The sequence below is a fragment of the Homalodisca vitripennis genome, chromosome 4, assembly GCF_021130785.1.
Source record: "Homalodisca vitripennis isolate AUS2020 chromosome 4, UT_GWSS_2.1, whole genome shotgun sequence".
In the NCBI taxonomy this organism is placed as follows: Eukaryota; Metazoa; Arthropoda; class Insecta; order Hemiptera; family Cicadellidae; genus Homalodisca; species Homalodisca vitripennis.
This window is the reverse complement of record NC_060210.1, coordinates 84,778,785-84,799,968: the sequence shown is the minus strand read 5'-3', so window position 1 is coordinate 84,799,968 and position 21,184 is coordinate 84,778,785. Positions and strand designations below refer to the sequence as shown.

The 21,184-nt window shown below is 33.8% G+C and overlaps 2 protein-coding genes across 2 annotated transcripts in view; both read right to left on the bottom strand.

Annotated features, from left to right (window-relative positions):
- LOC124359669 overlaps positions 1 to 12,458 on the bottom strand; it is a 162,323-nt gene extending 149,865 nt beyond the window's left edge. Inside the window, 1 exon segment of the mRNA XM_046812607.1 lies at positions 12,168 to 12,458. Coding sequence (XP_046668563.1) covers positions 12,168 to 12,281 — 114 coding nt within the window. The 5' untranslated portion in view covers positions 12,282 to 12,458.
- LOC124359672 lies at positions 12,430 to 13,787 on the bottom strand. Its single transcript, XM_046812611.1, has 2 exons — positions 13,322 to 13,787; positions 12,430 to 12,516 (listed from the first exon to the last, which is right to left on the bottom strand). Exons 1-2 carry the CDS (start codon positions 13,631 to 13,633, stop codon positions 12,511 to 12,513), a joined length of 318 nt encoding a protein of 105 aa, XP_046668567.1. The 5' UTR covers positions 13,634 to 13,787; the 3' UTR covers positions 12,430 to 12,510.
- Between the last annotated feature and the right edge of the window lie 7,397 nt (positions 13,788 to 21,184).

Sequence of the window (21,184 nt, the reverse complement as noted above, 5' to 3'; positions counted from 1 at the left end):
CGCTAACAACTAAACTATGCTCAAGTATACCACATTTTAAAATACATTTGACCTCAGTACATTCCTTGCCTATATGATGGTTTATCTGGGACCTTTTGCTTATTCAAACAAGTCCTCTAATTTTCTCAAGGGTTTTTTAATTTCTTGAACTGTTTTTTTTCCTTATTTTGTTGTTGTTTTTGTTTCCTTTCCTTATTTTTATTTCATCAGTACACTTCATCGCAGCCACGCAGTTGCTACCAGTGGACAATCCCACCTGGTTGACGACTGAATATTTGTAATTTTCACTTTGTTGAAATTTGCAATCGTTTCATATACCCCTAATTCTGAGTTTCCATCATGATGAGAGTTATCTTTTGTAAATGGGACCAAATAATATTGTTCAGGGATTGTCTGTAAATCCATGAAGACACTTACGGAGAAGTTATAGATTAGATAAATCTATGAAAATGAGCTTTATCTGCTCCATTATAACTGTTGGTAGGTGAGTGTGTACCTTGTAGTCAAAAGTTTCACTATTTGCAATTGCCTTCTGATACACCAGCGCAAAAGTGGACACATCGCATGAGCAGGTTCATCATTAGAAGATATTAGGTGGAAATATGTTGCCCACACTGCCCTTTTCATATTTTTTTTCAGAGGTTGGCATATTTCTTCTTATGGGTAGGTTATAATAACATTTTATTTCATTTATCACTAAGTCCGTAAGACTGCTCCGCCCTCCAATTGTCTTCCCATCATTTATAAGATTCTGCTACATTAGGTTTTGAGTTTTCGTAGCCGTGTCCCCATCCGTGCCCGGACACATTCTAATTTCTAAAATAAACAGTGTGGGCTACATGGTTTGTCTGCCAAAATATATGGATTTGAAGCGCTATTTCAATCTCTTATGTAGTATTTATAACGCACGTTATACTTTTTACACTTTCGCATCTATGTCTTTGCCGTTTGCGCCCCAATGGCACTTAAAATACCATTCATTCAAGGACGCATACCTCTCCGCTGCCACGAATCATCGAATATAACCGAAGGTATCCCCACTACTTTCTTTTACACGTTCTCATCAGCATATTTCAGGCTAAAAGCACAAACTTGGTTTGCAGCTTGACGTAAAAGGCTAGTGTAGTACTTGAAGGTTGGAGGTTTAGGCAGATTCCTTACGCCTTAAAGTTTTATGATATGCTCTCCCCTCAATACATTAAAATTCATAAGCATTTCTGGAATTTATTTCTGATTGTTTTTTGTTTTAGGTAAGATGAAGTTTTGATGAGTTTTCTTTTTATGAAACCTCAAATTCACAATCATGGAATTGAACATTTATTGTAACAACCAGAGCATTAAATAACATTAAATAACAACCAGAGCAGCTGCTTTAAAAAATTTAACGCGAACTCTGACATTTTACACACCTTGCTATTTTTCTAAGCGGTCTTTGAAAGTTTTCAAATTCATATTTATAGTTCCACTGTTATAACTATACAACTCATATTTATAAAAGTTACACTCTACTTACGAGTTATGGAACTTATCCTTGAGGTTTCTTAAATGTTGTCGGTGTTAAGCTCACGTGTAATTTTAACCTTATAGGCCTGTTTAAAAAATGGTTATTTGGTATCCTGGAGATAAATATTCACTGGATTGTTCATTTTATAGTTAATTACACCAAAAATAAAATAAAAACACTCAAAAATCACAACTAATATTTCCATTTACAGTGAATTTATACACTTAAATTGTGTTTTTATAACAGAAATCGACTAAATCATTACTACCAACAGTATCAAATTAAATACATGCCACACTTTTGAAACATAATCACTATAACAAAAACTTACCTACAAAACGAGAGAACAATTGCACAAAAAATCTTTGTAGCCTACATCTCGTTACAAAAATATTTAACTTAACTATTCAACATAAATTAATAATTTTTACATGAAATTACTAAGAACTATATAGGGATTAAAATTATCAAAAACCCAAACTTCGAATTTTTGACCCAATTAACCCATTCCTAATGAAAAGTTGAAGATATTTAATAATGAATTTTAATTGCGGGCTTCCGAAATTTTGCGGCCAGAATTATTTTTTTCAAATATAGATACAAAGAAGTATTCAACAAATAAAAAATGTAACAGCTTAGCTTAAGATGTCTCCTGAAGTTTTTTAAAAGAACATAATTTTAAAAAGTAACATTCAGATGTATTTAAAAACTCCCACATAGCACGCTTTGCAAACAGAGGTCACAAATCAATTTTAAATATTACAACTCTTTAAATATTTTGTCGTATTTTAAAGCGTACTTGCTAACTGCGTGTCATGTATAGAAATTATATGCTTGCTTATTAGTTAATAAAGATATCAAAACACATGAAGCACCATTTGAACTCATTGCAAACATAATGTACTAATAACACTACAAATACTATACTATTCACACGTAAGGAACACAACTAAAATTCACCACACTCTATCCTTAAAATATGAAATTCACTCCATAACAGTAGAAAACAAAACTTCGATTGTAGATCACAAAACATTAAATGGTACCAAAAAAAGAAACGAGGATAGTGAAAGTAAAATTTAAAGGATACAAGTGGCTGAACGAAGTGGAACTGGACCTGAGGGCTACGCCCCCCGCACATATGGCATGAACACATAGCCGAGTTATCACTGTCCACGCTGATAAGAAGATGTCTGCAGAACTGATATTGAAATTTCCCGTTACAGTGTACACTACAGCTACGATAGTTATGTAGTACGTACTATCATGTGAGAGAAAGAGAGAAAGAGGTAGAGAGAGTGAGAGTGACTCACTCATTGGTATGAAAACATTTAAAGTGCTTTGTAATCACGTGTGCTTGTTTTTAAACATTAAAAATTGCTAGATAAACGATAGAATTCTCAAAACTAACTAATTTAGGGAATTTATTAGTTTAGAGTTGTGTATTTTACAGAAAACGCTGCAACGCTCAAATATTCTGGAAATGTGTACGAAATACACAATAGATGGAAACATATTTATTTATGCAAGTAGTTGATGTTAAGGATGCAATAGGCTAAGGATCTATACATTTTAGTATTATAATCAAGTAAAGAACCTACGTATAGATAGGAGATAAGAATCAATAACACTACAACTTGTCATGAAGGAGTGTCTTGTTTTAAGGTACCAGTGCTAAGGTTAAGATATCCCCTAAAATATGTCTAAGGTCTTTTAGGAGCCAGTCACGGGTGTCAGACGTAGGATCCCTCAAAAATTTTGCCAACGATTTTATTACGTTTACACACGTACACACATATTTATGTATTTTTGTTACATTACATTACTAGTTTTAAATTACGTTTTTTACGAATTCACAGTCTAAAAAACTAACTTTTAATTATTATCTTTATTTAATTCTTACAACTTAAACTACAGTTAATATAACTTCAGCCAGAAAATATATGACTACAACTAGAATATCTACAATATATTATCTACACTTAGATGAGCATTCTGTACAACAGATTTTTGTAACATCTTTAGAGCCGCGTCCCAAAGTTAAAACCGTTTCTTGTCATACGTTTTTACACTGAAAAAGAACAAACCTATTTTAAGTAATGACTCAGGGCTCCACAGTTGGCCTACACGGTTTGCGTTTTATCGAGCAGCCTCCCAGGCGGTGGACCGCGACGCGCTTTACGACGGGGTGAGTTAGTTATACGGCCGACACGACAGCGACACGGAAACACGGCGACAAAAACTAGCAGAGACTGCACTTACGACAGCGGCCGCCTAGTCTAAAAAAGAGCCCATAAAATAAGGCGAGGAAATCCACGGTAAATCACTTCCGAAAAAAGTCACTGTATGGAATGCCATTGTGAGAACGGACGACGGGCGCTGGTCCGAAACGGCACGGCACGGACGTCAACTGAACGCGTTTTGATGGTCGGGCCGAACCCGAACTCAGGAGAACCACGGTACTAAACGATCCGTGCAGAAAGTGGGAAGATCAGCGAGGGCTTGTACCGTCGTGGGAAACCCGTCTGTGTTTAAGACAAGATAATCTCGTGGTAGCTTTCCAACACGACAAGGAACTGGAAAGGGCGGAGGGAACGTTGATAAAATGCTAGTGAGAACTTCAAATCAAATAAACAGAAATTAAAAAGTGAATTAAAAATATCAATAATCTTAATAAAATATTTGCATATTGTTTGTGGTAGATTTTGCAATGCTGACATGTGGAATAAAGAGCCTGCCTTATGTACAACACAACAAGGAGCCAAACGAACTCTCTTTTATTGTCAGCAACCTTGTAATTTAAACCGCTAATCGATAATTAGATCCGGTTATTCACTCATATATGGGAAAATCGATGGCCGAGCGACAGTGCAGGTTCGAGTGACAGAATTTGAGTCTCACTTAGTGATGACGGTGCAGGTTCGAATCCTGTCTGTGACCGTTGCTGTTTTAGGTAGATTTAGTGTACCAAATCAGTCTATTTAAATTGCCCTCATGGTAGCAATTAATTAAAATGTCTGCATAAATTTACCGAACATGACAACCAAAGGATAAAATCACTCTCAAAGGATATATATATATCATTATATATATATATATATATATATATATATATATTTTATATATATACATATATGTGTACCAAAAAAATTGTTTGTTACAAATATTTTAGTAAAATTCCGTTTGTAACAAACGATTTTTTTATATCTCAAACAGTTTTATAAATATTAACCATATTATGTAAATCCCACGAGAGTGAATTAATAATATTTCAGTTTTCCACAAAATCTACCTACTTGATCCGACTACGCCGGAAGGATTAGTCATTAGTAGTAAATCAGTAGTGTAAATCTCGCACTGTATTGACTTTCCCCTTTATTGTTTCATAATAATCCCGTACAAGTGACCCATATGGATGGATAAAAAGAGGGGGAAAATCAGCCTTATCTGAAATAAATACAATTATAGAGCAAAACAAAAGTCATGAGGTCAATTTCTATTCACATGAGAAAAATGCAAGGAGAATAATCAAAATAATGCAAATAACTTTAACATCCATGTTTTTTAGAACATCGTTTGCTTTCTATTCTCAAAACAACATTCTTATTAGGAAACTAGGAATCCACTATGTTATTAATGGCATGTAATGGTAAGATGGTAAAATGTCCGACATTTAATTAGTAACAAGTTGCACGCTGAAGAAATCCAAATGCTGACAGGCAAAATCATTAACTTGAAATAAACTCAACTTAAAGGGCACGTAAAAAAATTTCAATTTAGACTGTTATATGACATTGTAAGTCGTATAATAATTACATTTGATGTAATTCCGTAGTATTTAGAACTGAAAATAATATACTCCACTATAAAAGCGACATCAAGAAGAAGATTGGTATCCTATCAGACTGTAATAAATTAAAGACAAACATTACATTAAAATGATTGAAATTTAAATATTCAAACGGCTTAGTTATTTCAAATGAATTTTAAATAGGTAGTTTTAATAAAATAATCTGACAGTCAGGTGCAAATAAAAGTATCAATATAGGGGAAATGTTTATTTGATCCTGTACAATTCATTACTTACATTCGAATGGGTAAGATGTTTCATCCGGAAAACCTCTTTACCCATACACGAAGAGAAAATATCAATTATTTTACTGATGATAATCTCATGTGGTAATAAAAAGCACTCCAAGAACTGATATAAGGTCTGTTAGCTGACATAAAGCGTCGTTTCCAACGCACAATGCATCTGCCCACTTAATGGAAGGAAGAGAGAATGAAAAGGATGAAATTAACTGGCTTCTTGGCAGCAGATGGCATTGCGATAACTCGAGGGAAGTGAAAGTTAAGTGGAGTCGGTGTTTTATTTCTAACAATACACAACCACTTCTTTAAGCACTACGTTGGTTTTCGTTTATTGGCTGGGCGTTAACGAAGCCTACCCCTTGAGGGGCTGGAAAAGTTCATTTCTGTTCATTTATCTCTCTATCTACTTGTTTCATAGACCTAAAGACCTTATATTATGCATGAAACATCATTTATATAAGAAGTTGGATGATGGTGCATAACAGTCCATGGAATTTGGTTGGTCTTTAGGAGTATTTTCACATTAGTTACCGTGATGGCAATGAGAAAATAGCAGAAGAAATTAATTTGTAAACAAACTCAGAACACCTATAAGATAATTTAATATGTGACATACGGACACATGTAGACCTAATACCAAACATAGTTTTTTCATTTTATTAATTAAAATCTTATATGAAACCCAATTTTAAGAAAAAGGTTAAATGTATACAGTAGCAAGATATCTTTAGTAAGATTTCATCTACAGACTTCACGCAAACTTGCATAGACAAACAAATTTCAATTCTAGTTTTCAAAGTTTAATTCCCAAACCGAAGAGGTTCATGTCGTGGGACAATTTGGAAAATTAATATCTTTGATAGGACACGCCATTTATGTAGTTCAACTGATGGACAAACAAGTTAGTGCATGATGAACAGTATTGTAAGGGTGATTATCTTTATAGATCACTATTACTTGAACAAGCGAGAATTGAATATGGATGAGATCGTTGGACATTCCTCTCTCATATGTGTTGTGTAATTGTGTGACACATTTAAAGAAAACATTGTATACGTTCTAATTTTATTCTTCCATGATGATATCACATGGGTTTTATCTTAAGGGGTATACAAAACGTAAGTCAAATACAAGAAATTTAAAAATTTCAAAACAACTACAATAAATTTTGGCATGTACCTCTTGACTTGCAATGAATTAAATTAAAATTTATGGTTACAAATAGAACAAAAGAATTAGAATAAAATCAAGCTTTTTATTTATAAAATTAAGATATTTTGCTATATAATGTAATGAGGTATCATAACAATCTAATTCTTTACGTGATTTACATTGGTAAAAACAACTTAAATTCTTAGAAACGTTCAAAACTGTCATACATTTTTATAATACTAGAAATATAAAGTATTGTATCATCAATCGAGAGCGAATGCAAAATTATGAGGAAATATAATCTTCAAAGAATTATCTAGGCTTTATATTGTTGTTATTGTTTATAAATATATTGTTTTAAATTTAAGAGTAAGTTTTAAGAAATATGTTTGAAACTGATGCTAATAACTACTCACATGTCAAAAGTATTTTAAATTTGGAAAAGGGTAATTAAGTTCAATACATCATTGTACAAAGCCTTTTATAACAATTATTTTAAAAAATTGCTTTCTTATTATCGTTAAAAGTTTAAAAGCTCCACTGATGAGGTTAGTTTGGTGATGACCTTGAGAGAGTGTGCTGAGTAAGACGATATTTCATATGCCGCGCTGCATCGTAGCACTTACTCCACATTTACGTCAAGACGGGCGATAAATATTCATGCAAGGTTTACTCTTCTACCGCTCCGCGCGTGGTGTGATAGTGTATCGAGTACCAAAGTTAAAGTGGGATTGTACAATGACCTTCTCTATTACGTTTTGTTCAGTTATACCACATTAACAATCACTATCTCTTCTATTTTTATAACAAGGTACGCCACACCAAGTAACAGGATTCATTGAGGTTCATTACAAAATTTTAAGTCCACAGCTCATTTCATTATTGACAGAACGACAAGCAAAGAATTTTATACATCCCTCTGTAAACAAAAAAGAAACTGCGTCTGCCTATTGAGTGATGGCTTCAAAGACGCTCAGCCAAACTCCATGGTTACATATACAACATCATAGAACTCTTTCTTGTGGAAACAAAGTTTCTAAGATAAAATTTTTCTCATGATTTTTTCCACATTTTAAATTCAGATTTTTGTTTATTAAATGAGGTTTATCAGTGTTTAAATATTAAAAGTCTACACACAAAGTCGCCATAAATTATTTTGGATGTGTTGGGATACTTATGCTACATACATGTGTTCATAAGTCACATGTTAATATCTCTTTCTATGAATATACTAAGTTTGTTTACAGATTTATTTATTCTGCTCTTTTCTCGTTGTCATCATGGTTATCCAGAAGAGCAATATAAACATATGGACTAACGCTCAGCCAAATCCCATTTTGTGACATGCACGATAATCGAGCTCAGTGTTCGTATGTTAGTTTAATAAATGGTTTTCTTATCTGTCACCGCGGTTTAATCTTGGAAGACTCCATTAGGAAATACTGTAATGAACGATAGTTAAAGAAACGTTATGCAAAATCACGTTTAGAAAAACTCGAAAGTAACACAACTTGTGATTAGTATGAACAGTAGGTGATAAAACAAAAAGTAAAATTATGAAACTCTAAAAATTGTAATCAAAGAAAAATAGACAGTATAAAAGCAGCAAAATACATCTTTACTCTGTACACGCACGGAAGCTGGTACAAGATTGGCGATATTGGCGTCTAAATGGAGTTAAGTAACCTTATCTGTGGATTAACTCCATCTTCATTGCTTGGATGAACTACAGTAACTGTCTTACAAAATAGATCAAGACTGGTTTTTTTTAAGTTTTAGTATCAACACTTGGCAATAACAAAATAATATGTTAACATAAAACATTGTAAAGGATATTTTAACTATTTCAGATTATATATATATATATATATATATATATATATATATATATATATATATATATATATATATATATAGGAACCTATAAACGTAATTCACTTAATTTTAACATCATGAAAGTAAAATAATGTGTCACGTTTTATACTTATTATTTTATTTGACATTAAAAAAAATTATTATTTTTTTATTTTTACAAGAAGAAAAAGAACTCGTTTTTTTAATTCTGCTACAAAAGTCTTTGCTAAAAACTGGGTAAATAATTAAATTCTATACTTTTCCTAACGATGTGTATAATATCAGACCCGGTAATGTTATTCACATCTTCCACCTATTTTAAAACACACTAGAGCATCGTCTATTCTATTTAAATCCTGATTAAGCTTAGTTTATTTGGTGTTAATTGTGATACTTGATGGAGACAAAATAAGAGTGAAAATAAATAGACGACTATGTTGGAACGCTGCTTAAATGTTGAGACCATAAATATTTCAAATATTGATTGTTAATTTAAAATTTACACTTTTTTTACTTATTTATAGTCTCAAATTAAAATAAACTAATAATAATGATACTTGAGTATTAAGAAAGTATTTACTATTGACAAGAAATATTAACTGCATTAAGTGAAAATTTCATGAAAATAACGCTTTCAATACAAACGTAAACTTTGTACAAAGTGCATTTTAAATTAGAAAAGATGTAATAATTATTAGCCACATTACATTTGCCCAATCGCTCAAAGAATAAATTATATTAAGATCAGTAGATTAAGTTAGTTAATTTTATCCTGATGAATAACAACGGAGAGAAATATAAATTTATCACAGAAATATTGTCAAAACATTTACTACATGGACACATATTAAAAAGCGTTTACCGCCAAAAGAGCGATCCCTACCCTAAATGATCATCGGTAACGTCTATCTAATTGTTGTTATAAATGTGTGAACGTGTAGTAATAATGTATCAGTAATCTATTCACATAATGTGTGAGTAGAAACAACTCCAATTTGTACCTTAACATTGTAATCTCATAACAGTAAAGTTATACATTGTTTCTAGACGGGAGAAAGGGTACTTAAGCCACGAATACATAGTAGCATAAGGAAATTATGCTGAGTCATAATTAGCCCGATAAGAAAGATAAGCCTGTGACCTTGTGTAGTCGGCAACCCGTCCGTCACGTTATTATCTTAACACCACAATTATAAAAAAGGTCTTATTATGACATTTAAAAATAAACAAGACGGATTGTATATCTTAAACTTATTATAATATCTTCTGAAAACGCTATAGCTATAGTTTAGAAGACAAAGCGCAAGCCCAATTTACCCTATAAGTATCTACCTCCTATACGACGATTTATAGTTAACTGACATACGTTGCCATCGCAGAGAGTAATTTAATTCAATACATTCTTCATATTTTGACTATCTGGCAGAGTTGGATTTTGATAAGGATACGTATTTTATACTAAATCAGAGTGACAGTTGTTATTTTGTCTGCCAACGAATCACGGAAAATACTTTTGAAACAGTTTAGCTAAAAATACTTCTTTTTGTGAATGTAATGGCAACTCTCTCCATTTTCCTCTTCCCCTTTCATTAAAAGTTTCTGGAGCTGTAATCCACAATCGCCAAACCCGTAGACTACGAATAATTCGATATAATATATTGTTATTTAACAGTGATACTTTTCATTAAAGAGTAAGTGATTTTTATAAAAAAAATTATCATGCATTGAAATATAAACCTGAACTTACATTATTAAAGTATTAACTGTTTTCTTGCTTTCGCTGACAACGATTTCCCATAATGCTCAGTACTAGCTATTTCTGACATGACATGAGTCATTCAGTAGGATAATGTTACTCAATACTCGCATGAGGTCAAGTATCGACTGAAGTCTATCGCGGACAATGACCATCGATACCCTCTCACTTCCCCTCCAACCTGAGGCTCAGCACGCCGGTCACGAGCGGAGATTTAACAATAAAAAGGCGCCTCCCGCTATAAAAATTCAGTTTTGGCACTCACTCCAGGCACGTCTAACGAGCTCTAGGAGCCAATCGTTTGAAGATCATTCAACGTCTTCAGACAGTCGGTTTTAAATAGATTCCTTCATGTATACGATTTAGATGACTATTTAAGTTGAAACTGAACTAGTCCATGACACGTTGACACAATGAGGAAAAGCACAAAATATGCTCAACCCAAGGACTGGTTTAAGTTTCAAGCATGTCAATTCCTTTTAAAAGTGTATATGTTAATGATTGTATAGCCACATACATGCATATTTTATTAGGACTAAAACTACTAAAATTATTTATATCCCAAAAAAGAGCCATACTTCTACTTGCACTATATAACTTATAGTATTTGTTACTAACAATAAATCACGGTCCATATTTATCTACACATAATAGGTTTTGGAATCCATCCATCGAATATCAGATTGTGAAAACAATTTTTAGCAATAACTAGCCTATATATCTGTTTTTAAAATACAGCTGTTGTTTATTTTGCAAACTAAATTGACGTAATTGTTATTGTTGTATAAGGTCGGGACAAAGGTTTTGTTGCATTAAAAATGAAACATAGGAAATTTCACTCTTTCATTAGTAGACGTTACATTCCCTTGATATCTGACTGGCCTCTTGTGCTTAGAAATTATATCGCCAAATCACACATTATACATTTATAATAAACAACATTTTAGAATGGCAGGTAAGGCATCTAAAACGTTTAGATGTTCGTTATAGTAAAACCAAACAATAGAGAATGCATCAATAAACGATTCTGAATTACAGCTGACACTCTTAAAAATCAAAAAGCAAACAAAAAACCAAATAGAATATCAGTTTAAACATACCCGATGTTGACTGTAAATAAAAAAAAACAAAAAAACAAAACAATTAGATATGCGTATACGTTACGCCTGGAGATGACCTAGTAAAGAAGAGGAGTTTCAACACAAGCTTGGCTCAAGAGCAATGAAATTATATAGATTGTACCGCAAACAAACTATTATTTTTACAATGCATAAAGTTAGAAACCATGTTACCAAATATACAGTATATGCATGAACACTTTATGTATGGAATTTGCGTAATATGTAATATGTAATTATTCTAGTAAAGCAGTTTATTTTAATTCACTTTACAATGAACTTAGTCTCTTTTTGTCTTACAAAGGGGTTAAAGATTGTTTTTAAACGTCCAAATTCATGTAAATTAGTTGACCTTCTTCTTTGGTCTGTAGAAAGGATTGTGGATTACTGTTCAGTTGCCAATGGAACTAATTCATGGGTTTTGTATTTAAATAGGCACCAAAAATGTTTATACCATTGTACAGCCCATAATTTCGATTTGGAACATACTCGCTGTTTAAAGAGCCATCATAAAAAATAAGTAAAGTAGCACAATACAAAAATAAGAAACGGACTCTCAATTTGAAATTTATGTTTCAAGATCACATCACAGGATATTACCTTTCATAGCTCAAAAGTACAACAATGTTGTCTACGCCCACACCTACCACTGTAGGCTATAGCTTGTATCCACCTCCGACCCCACACTTACCAGGACGTTAAGGGCTGCCTTGCCTCTCAGCTCGTCCACCAACAGCTGCCGGAATCTCCTGGTGGAATAGTGGAGGTGGACGTGGGCCTCGGAGATGTTGAGGACTCGCACCATCTTGCTAGGACTGGCCGGAAAGCTCACCCACTACTCAGGACCCGATAATATCGCACATGTCCAACACGACCACGACCGACCAGTAGATCACCTCGCGTGCACAGATCCTGGCTGATACCGCTGAGCTAGGATTTGCGAGGGCTTGTCGGGAACAGGATCTCTGCAAGATTCTCCGAGAGGAAACTGGACTGCTCCTCTATTACTTTGAAGGCAAGAAGTTTATTGTTTGTCAACACTGCGGATCAACAAAGGGGGCAATTACGGTGAGGCCCTGACCGACTTTATTAGTCCCACAATAATGGCAGGACTAATTATAGGGACTATTATTTACGTCGCGATGTAGTCGATCATAAATCATACTGGTAAAGTAATAGCAGAAAGGTTTCTATTAGACAGTATTTACGAGGACTATAATCATACCGTCGTTTTGTTATCATGCTTAGAAACAGTTTTGTGCTTTTTAAATCCAAAGAATAGAAGTATTTGAACAAGCTAGAACATTTAATAAAATTCAGTTGGTAAGTAAACTATGTAATTTTGTTCAAAAAATATAAGGTTAATTCTTATTGTACTCGTCAAACTTTGAACACTGATATCCTAGCAAAAGTTAAAACCAACGCTATAAGCATAAGCCATTTGTATTGAGAAGTTCATGGTGCACATTAATAAAATCAGATTGGCTTGTAATAAAGTTACTTTAGTAAAAACCAAACTAAATATGTATAGGCTACGCTTACAATAATATTTACAACGCTATCGTACAAAATGACCATTTTAATAACAATATTAAAAAATAATATTTTATGGTTAATTTTATCACTTAAAAGACAATAATTATGGCCATTGAAAGAGATCCGTATTTTAGTATTTTTTTCCATAAGTGAAGGTATATCATACTAATGCCTTGAAACAACTAAAATCTTCAGATTGGTTTAAAAAGTAGAAAATACAACAAAACACTTATATAAAATTATATTAATTATAAAAAGCAAATCGGAAGCATAAAATTGAAGAAATATTTAGATGACAAACATATGAACCTGAAGAGCAAAAGAACACAGAACCACAAGAATACTGTCCGATGTAAACAAGAAAGTCACGTGAGCGCGCGGTGAGAGGACCACAGAGAAGGATGAGGACGCGGCGCAGAGCGGCGATGGCGGGCGACTGACCAGACTCGAGACGCACGGAGTCCTTGGTCCTGCGACCGTTGGCCCCAGTACCACAGCCGCATCCTGCGCTGCCTCACTATCAACGCCGGGGACTGAAGAGTGACCGATCCAGGACCTACCGTCTCGTTCTTCTCTGCTATCGTACCGGTTATAATGGATAAAAATTGGCTGGAACCTCATTCGTGGAAATGTACTTGTTATCAAAATCTTCGCATAATTTTAGTAGCGAACACATTGTCAACATGTAGTATTAGATCTAATGAATAATTTGTTACGATCATATTTCTCTGATAATAAATAGTTGAAATGTTGCGCTGGCTATTGTCACGATACCTTTTATAGTGTTATCCAACAAATACTGGCTGATAATAGTAATGCAAAAGTGCCTTTTCAGACGTCTATTGGGATTTTATATGGGATGTACAGGATTCATAGTTACGTTTAAGCTTGGATAAAATAGGTATCTCACATTATAGTAAGAATAAAACCATACATAACCACCGTTTTAAACGTTCAGGTACTCTGAAAAAACTGTTTAAAATTTTAAATATTTATGTAGAAAAGGTTCAATAGAAGCATCCTCGCCCCTTTTCAGCAGAACTTATTCCCTTAGTACCCTTAAGTACCCTCAATTTGAGTTTTCTTCAAGACTCGAATTTCTAGTAAAGAGAAAGAAAACGTTTTAGTTACTTGGTGATGTACACCGCGACATTGGTCTTCTCCACCTTCTATATTTTTATGCCCGTTGCTAAATTTTAAATGTGCCTCTCAACTATGCGTATTACTGAGGTAATATTTGAATTGAAATGGCTTTACCACAGGAGGTAGTGTAATCAATTTTGGGTTTGGAAATATTTTTATGTTAAGTTAACAGGCCTTTCAGATAATATCCCTGTATACTAAAAGTAATACCGAGTTTTTTATTACTTTACGAGGAACTCCAAACGTTTAAGATTTAGGCAATTTTGTAAGCAGGCCTAAATATAAACGCAGAAAATAAAAATGTGAAATCTGTACAGTATGTACATGAGACACATAATTATTTATTCCTCTATGGCTTAAGGAAATTATATTTTTTCATTAAACAAGTTTTCATCTTTTAAATAACTTTCTTCTTAAGGAAATAAAATGTCATAAATATTAAAATGAACATGAACTATCGCCCCCTCCAGTTATCTTTCATGTATATACTGCAAGAATTTAATTGTATTACCATCAGCAATTTTTCGTTGGACATGATTATAAGATGTCACAAAATTCTTCTTTAAAGCCCAACTACTCCTCGTTGAATGATAAACAAACCTTATTTTACTTGTATGCAGTAATGATATCTTGAATAAGCAGTGGCCAATATTTTCTTAAAAAGACTGATAAAAAAACAATTGCACTACTTCAAATTTTAAAGCTGTAAATATTAATATAGGCTATATAAACATTGTCTCTTTACAACAGATTTTGACTGCATTTAGTTAAAAGAGTAACTGCGTCCATAGCCGATGAGATGCTTTTCATTGTAACACAAAAGCATAAAATTCAAGTTCAAGAACGTTATAATCTCACAGTCATGCATTATCAAAGCTATATATAGCGGTATCTCTAGTTCTGCAGATTAATTACCTAACTGCTTTGATAATTTTGCCAAGTCACCGTGAATCGAGACGACAATAAAGATTACCTAAGTTCTTAAATAGCTTATCATTTTATACATTCAAAGTGACAATAGTTTTTCTAGAAGAGATCTAATCCACACTAAATTTATTGATAGGGTGAGTTACAATTAAAAAATTTAACTACAGTTTTCTGAATCTAAACAATTACAAACAGAACAACACTGCCTAGTTAATTACAAAATATGTAGAATCATGCGGCATAATTGTACCTTTAGAAGTGTCTAACAGAAAAAAAGCTTATATACAAAACATCAAGTATGCAATTAGATGCCCATAATATATTTGTTTAATCCGCAAAGCCAAAAACTTAAAAATATAAAATAATATAAATTTTTACTTTACCTTCACATATGAAACAGGACCTAACAGCATAAAATATATAGTCTTTACAAGATACCCATACGTCGATATATAATATTTATATCTAAGGTGTAAATGCAAAACAAAAATTGATAAATACCTACTTAGATGAAGTAAACACTTCGAAAATCCAGTTTAATATCCTAATTAAAATACAAAACCATGATGTTAGTTGTTTTCATTAAACCTACATTACTACATGTTTTATTTTTTGTTTAATTTTGGTCGCCTCAATACAGTTTAGTAACATTTCCTGTTACGTTATTTTCTTAAAACGAAAATATTACAGTTGTAGTCGTTTTGAAATACAACTTATTAAAAATATATTTGTCCGTAGATTAATACATAATCATCTATCCAAAAATACGATGCTATAGCTTGATACGACTGAGTTTGCACACGTTGTATAAAAAAATACAATGATAAATAACCGACCAGATAAATCACCTTTATATTGTAATGTACTTTAAAATGTCTTGGGTGCCCTAATGTTTATAACACCTTGTTCAACGTCTATACCCATAGGATTAGTCCAAATCCTGCTGAGTGATCTTTTCTGATATATTGCTGTCATTCAGCTTCCTGGAACCAGGATTCATATCAGAGGTGACCACGGTATCTTGTGGGAGGAAGACAGAGACTATCAGAGACACCTGGTCTACCTCGCTCATTAATATTCTTCATTAATCACTTCATTTGGGCATGAAAATCATGATATTTAAAAGCTGGCACTGTTATTATCTCAATAAGAACAAAACAAAATCTACAAAGTGAGTGTTAAGTTTTACTCCAGTTCAGCTCCCTCTTAGTGCAGCGTCTGGAATCTAACTCCGTCACAGAATTGACTCCTGGAGTCTAGAGTCATGTTCGTCCCCAAAAATAGATCCAAAAAAGTAATCAAGGTCAAATGACATCTTTACATAGTTTCGACTTTAGAGACACCTAGACTACAAAATATCGTATAATCTAGGTGAAGAGGTATTCTAATTGTCTCATCAGGTGGACAATTTATTGACTATGATGTCTTGGACACGGTCTCAAAGCGCGGTGGAGTAACGAGACTCCAAGGAGTCCCCAGGAGTCAGTGACGTCTCATTGTCTCATCAGGTGAACAATTTATTGACTACGATGTCTTGGACACGGTCTCAAAGCGCGGTGGAGTAACGAGACTCTAAGGAGTCCCCAGGGGTCAGTGACGTCTCATTGTCTCATCAGGTGAACAATTTATTGACTACGATGTCTTGGACACGGTCTCTAAGCGCGGTGCAGTAACGAGACTCCAAGGAGTCCCCAGGAGTCAGTGACGTCTCATTGTCTCATCAAGTGGACAATTTATTGACTACGATGTCTTGGACACGGTCTCTAAGCGCGGTGGAGTAACGAGACTCTAAGGAGTCCCCAGGGGTCAGTGACGTCTCATTGTCTCATCAGGTGGACAATTTAGTGACTATGATGTCTTAGACACGGTCTCTAAGCGCGGTGGAGTAACGAGACTCCAAGGAGTCCCCAGGAGTCAGTGACGTCAGATTCCAGACACTACGTATAATAAGAGGAAGTTGAACTGGAGCTAAACTCAACATTCAAATTGAATCAATCCTTCTCACCATAGCTATGTTATGTGCAAAATCAAAATTCAGGGTTCATTTTTATTTCTAGTTTTTAAGTCACTATTTTTAGTTAGAAAAGAAGTGCCGATGTTGATTTAAACCAATCTCTTACTTTCTCTGGAGAGTGTAAGGCGTTTTGTGTAGTGCGTATGTACTGTACACTCTTCTGAATTATATTTATTCTGACCACTTTGAATTTAGAGATACATGCTTCCTTCGTTAACATGAACATTATTAATTTATTACATCTTATTTTGGTGAGTCGATCACCATACATTGATTGGTTTTCTTTTTTTGTGAATGCTAAACTTTATGTCACAAGGTGTTTAACTCCTGAACAATTTTTGTGTGTTAAACGATGGCATATAACGATGGAACATTTTAAAATCATTTTATATGTTATTTGAAGTTTGTAGGAAACTGGCTTTGTAGGAAGATCTATTTATTATTATTTTATTGTCAAAGAATCAAATTCGTTCCACTCAAACAAGACATTTGAGTATCCATTTTCCTTTCTTTCTATTCTGTGAAAAAACCGGTTTAGTATACGTTACATTACGGTTTGTCCAGAAAGTCCGTTATGAAATCTGTTCATTAGGACACTTGCAACAACAGGAGAATAATAGGTTGCACTGCTCCCCATGAAGGAGATAAAACATTGTGTTTGAGTAATAGATAAAATATTTGAGATTTAAAACAAAATGTCAGATGGACTTTACACTTTCTGAACCAATCAGACAGTGTGCCAGAAGCTTAGGAAGTTTGTGAAAGTAGAGTATTCAAATTCAGTTTTTATTGAATTGTACTGTTTATCCAGAAAGTCATATAGCGTAACTTCTGTTTGCTTAATGTTGTTACAAATATTTACATCTGAGGCGCACACAGCTTTGGAGCTCAAACAAAGAGAGCTTTCTGGTAATCAAATTTTTACCCCGTTATGAATTTGGAATTGGAGGACAAAGTACGTGAATCCACCGCAGAATAGATGTAGTGGTCGAGAGACAGAGAGTGGACGCTGCAAGTCTTTGTTTTAGTTGCAGTCGACCGGTGGAGACCGCAGAGAATGGGTAATGAGGGGCGGCAACGAACCGTCCAAGTCCGCGACCAGTTCGTCCTGGCTAGAACAGGCATCTCGTTTATCTACTGTTTGTCTTCCTCAACATCAATCGCGAAGATAAAAGGCATTGGAGTACCGCAGGGTATTGTTCTAGTAACAATACTCGCTGGTGTCTATAATTAACCAAACAAGAAACTATAGGCAATAAGTAAATTAAAAGATCCCGTTTCTTTTTTTTAAATTGTCAATTAAAATATAATTTAAAAGAAATAAATGAATTTATAAGTAAAGTAATTAATTATTGATTGGTAAAAGTCAGTAACCGATGAGTAAAAGTAATTACGTTTTTGGTAGCCCAATCACCGGCATCAGACGATACTATGTCTCAGATATTTTTGAAGTAATCATTTATACAGTCTCGTAAAGTCTCAGAATCAAAGAACAGTTTCAGAAGAGCTTTGGACTGTGCTTTAAGATGTTATTGTTCTATCTATCCTGAAGGCTTGTTTGCTATCTAGACAAGATGTAACGCTCCTTATTTTCATTGCCTTTTGTTTTGTGATGAACGTTTCTGCCTAGAATTTCCATCCCCTTATACTCACATTAATTATATATGTTCAGGACTTTTTAGATATTAAAGGGTGTATATAACCTAATTTTGCATTACATTTACATGCGAGAATCAATGGCCGAACAGTCGGACTTAGAGTGCAAGTTTAAACTCTGTCTGTGAATGTTACACTTTTATCGGTACCGTCAAACCTTACTGTTTGATAAGATCCTCGCAGAGGCCATTAGCCCTTGAGAAAGCGCAGAATAAGGCTTGAAAAGAGGATCGGCCTTTAAAAAATCTACTCAAATCAAGGACCTAAATATCAGAAATGTAGTAACTCAAATCCCATCAGATTATTGAACTATAACCCTTTGAATGCCAGGGATCTCGTTACGAGACGATGTAAGAAAACGCTTGAGTGCCGGAGTCTCGGAACGAGACGATTTCTATTTCATTTGTAGAACCTCTATAACTTATCCCATACTGTCTGATATCATACCAAATAACTATTTCTAAACATTTTGTTTATGGTACAATATTAGGTTATTACACATGATTTTGGGTTGTTTTAAAATTATCTTTATCATGAAAGTACTGAAATTTCAAAATAAACTTTTTTTATAATAGTTATTTTACCTAAAACTTGATTTTTAATTTGTTTTCGTAGAATTGTCGCAGTTTAAAGTGATTTTTGAATTTAAAAAATTTAAATAAAAATTTATATGTTAAATAGTTTTTGATACTTAATTTATTTACCTTTAAGAATGAGTAAAAAGGAGTTTTTTACAATAAAAAATAAATTTGATACACATTTTTTTAGTAAAACCTTGTGTTTTCGTTTAAAACCATCTGGCACTTCTCGCATAGTCACACAAAATATAACTCGGCACTTTTCAACATGGATTTGATTTTACCTCTGGCACTAAAAGGGTTAATCTAGAAGATTCATATAGATTCACAAATCCAGAATATGATATTTAGTAATTCTTTATTGCCAAACCAGGACAACTTGACCCTGCTAACGTCGTCGAACTTCTTGGCTCTTACCAACGTGTGTCCGTGGAGCAGCTCATCACTCGCCAGCCACATCGTCTCTAGCACTCGAAGGGTTAATCAGTTTCCCATCTCAACTCCTCACACACCACTAAGGAGCAACGGACGCGTGTCCAGTCGGTTAGCGAACAGTTATGATGTTCGCGTCCGTTCCAACGCAAGCGAACCGTTGATAATCATTCCCTACTCGGCTAAGAGGGCTCCTAGGAAGTCATCGTACTTGTTTTAGAAACACTTGTATCCCAGTAGAATGCTAGTGGTTATGGAGGAGAAATCAGTTGTAATCTAAAATTAGAACATGCAGTATGTTTCAGGTTCTCATCAATCAGAGATTATAGAATGAAGACTAAGTAACAAATTAAGAGTAAAAAAGAGTAATTGTACAGTAACAGAGTTAACATTACAAAAAGAAAGACGAAGGTGCATTAAATAAGTACAACCCCATTTGAAGTTAAAGGGCGGATTTTTTGAAGACTACTTGAAATATTAATCACATTATTGAAAAAAGGTGGAATGAAGTTGTAATGATAGAGACAATACACAAACGTGACTGTCCTTTAAGAAAACTACAATGGAATTGAATTAGGATAAAAATTACGTGTGTGTCTCATAAAGTCAAATTTAGAGCATATAAGTTTGATATTACTCGTACTATGCAAAATCTTTGTAATATATTTAGAAAATTCATAAGTAAATAAAGACTTAATTCATATTGAATGCACATAACTATTGGGTGAATTAGTTTACTTTTTATTTGCAATACATAAATAAGGAACAGAAGACGGTAACAAAACACAAGGAGTAGAAAAAACTCCAAGTTGAGTTTCTTAAGTTGATCAAAACTTCCCCAATAAATTCGGTCAAAACTTGTGAGTGTCTATAGGGGCTTCTTTATCGTATAAAATAAGGACACGGTATACCACATTCTTACAACGGACCCTCTAAGTGTGGATATATACGTATTATAATTAATATAATTAATTAGTCTTCAATACACGTTTGAATTGCTCGCCTCGTATGTCAGACACAAAAACGCTACCTGTCAATTAAGTATCGTTAACGAATTTATAAAATACTGAATACCTTGTAATGTATCGGTGCCTAAATATTTACACCCACTAAACACATCACGTAGAGCTTGGGTTCATATTAGGACGCATTCAACAAAAGGTTACACTAATAATCGTGGTCGATAATTGGTCAGCTCCATAGCTATGATTGGGACCTTGACCCACTTTGAGGACGATGTGTTCACTAATCAGGGGCTCTGTATACAAACAGCCATTACTGAAGGCTGAGCCTGAATTGCAGGGTTCCCTCATTTACATTATGAGCGGCTGGGGAACCTTCAGTGAGCACTCGCAGCGTTGCTGAGTTACAAGTTTTGGTCATCAACATGTTTAATACTTACGCGTAGTCAAAGTTTCTATT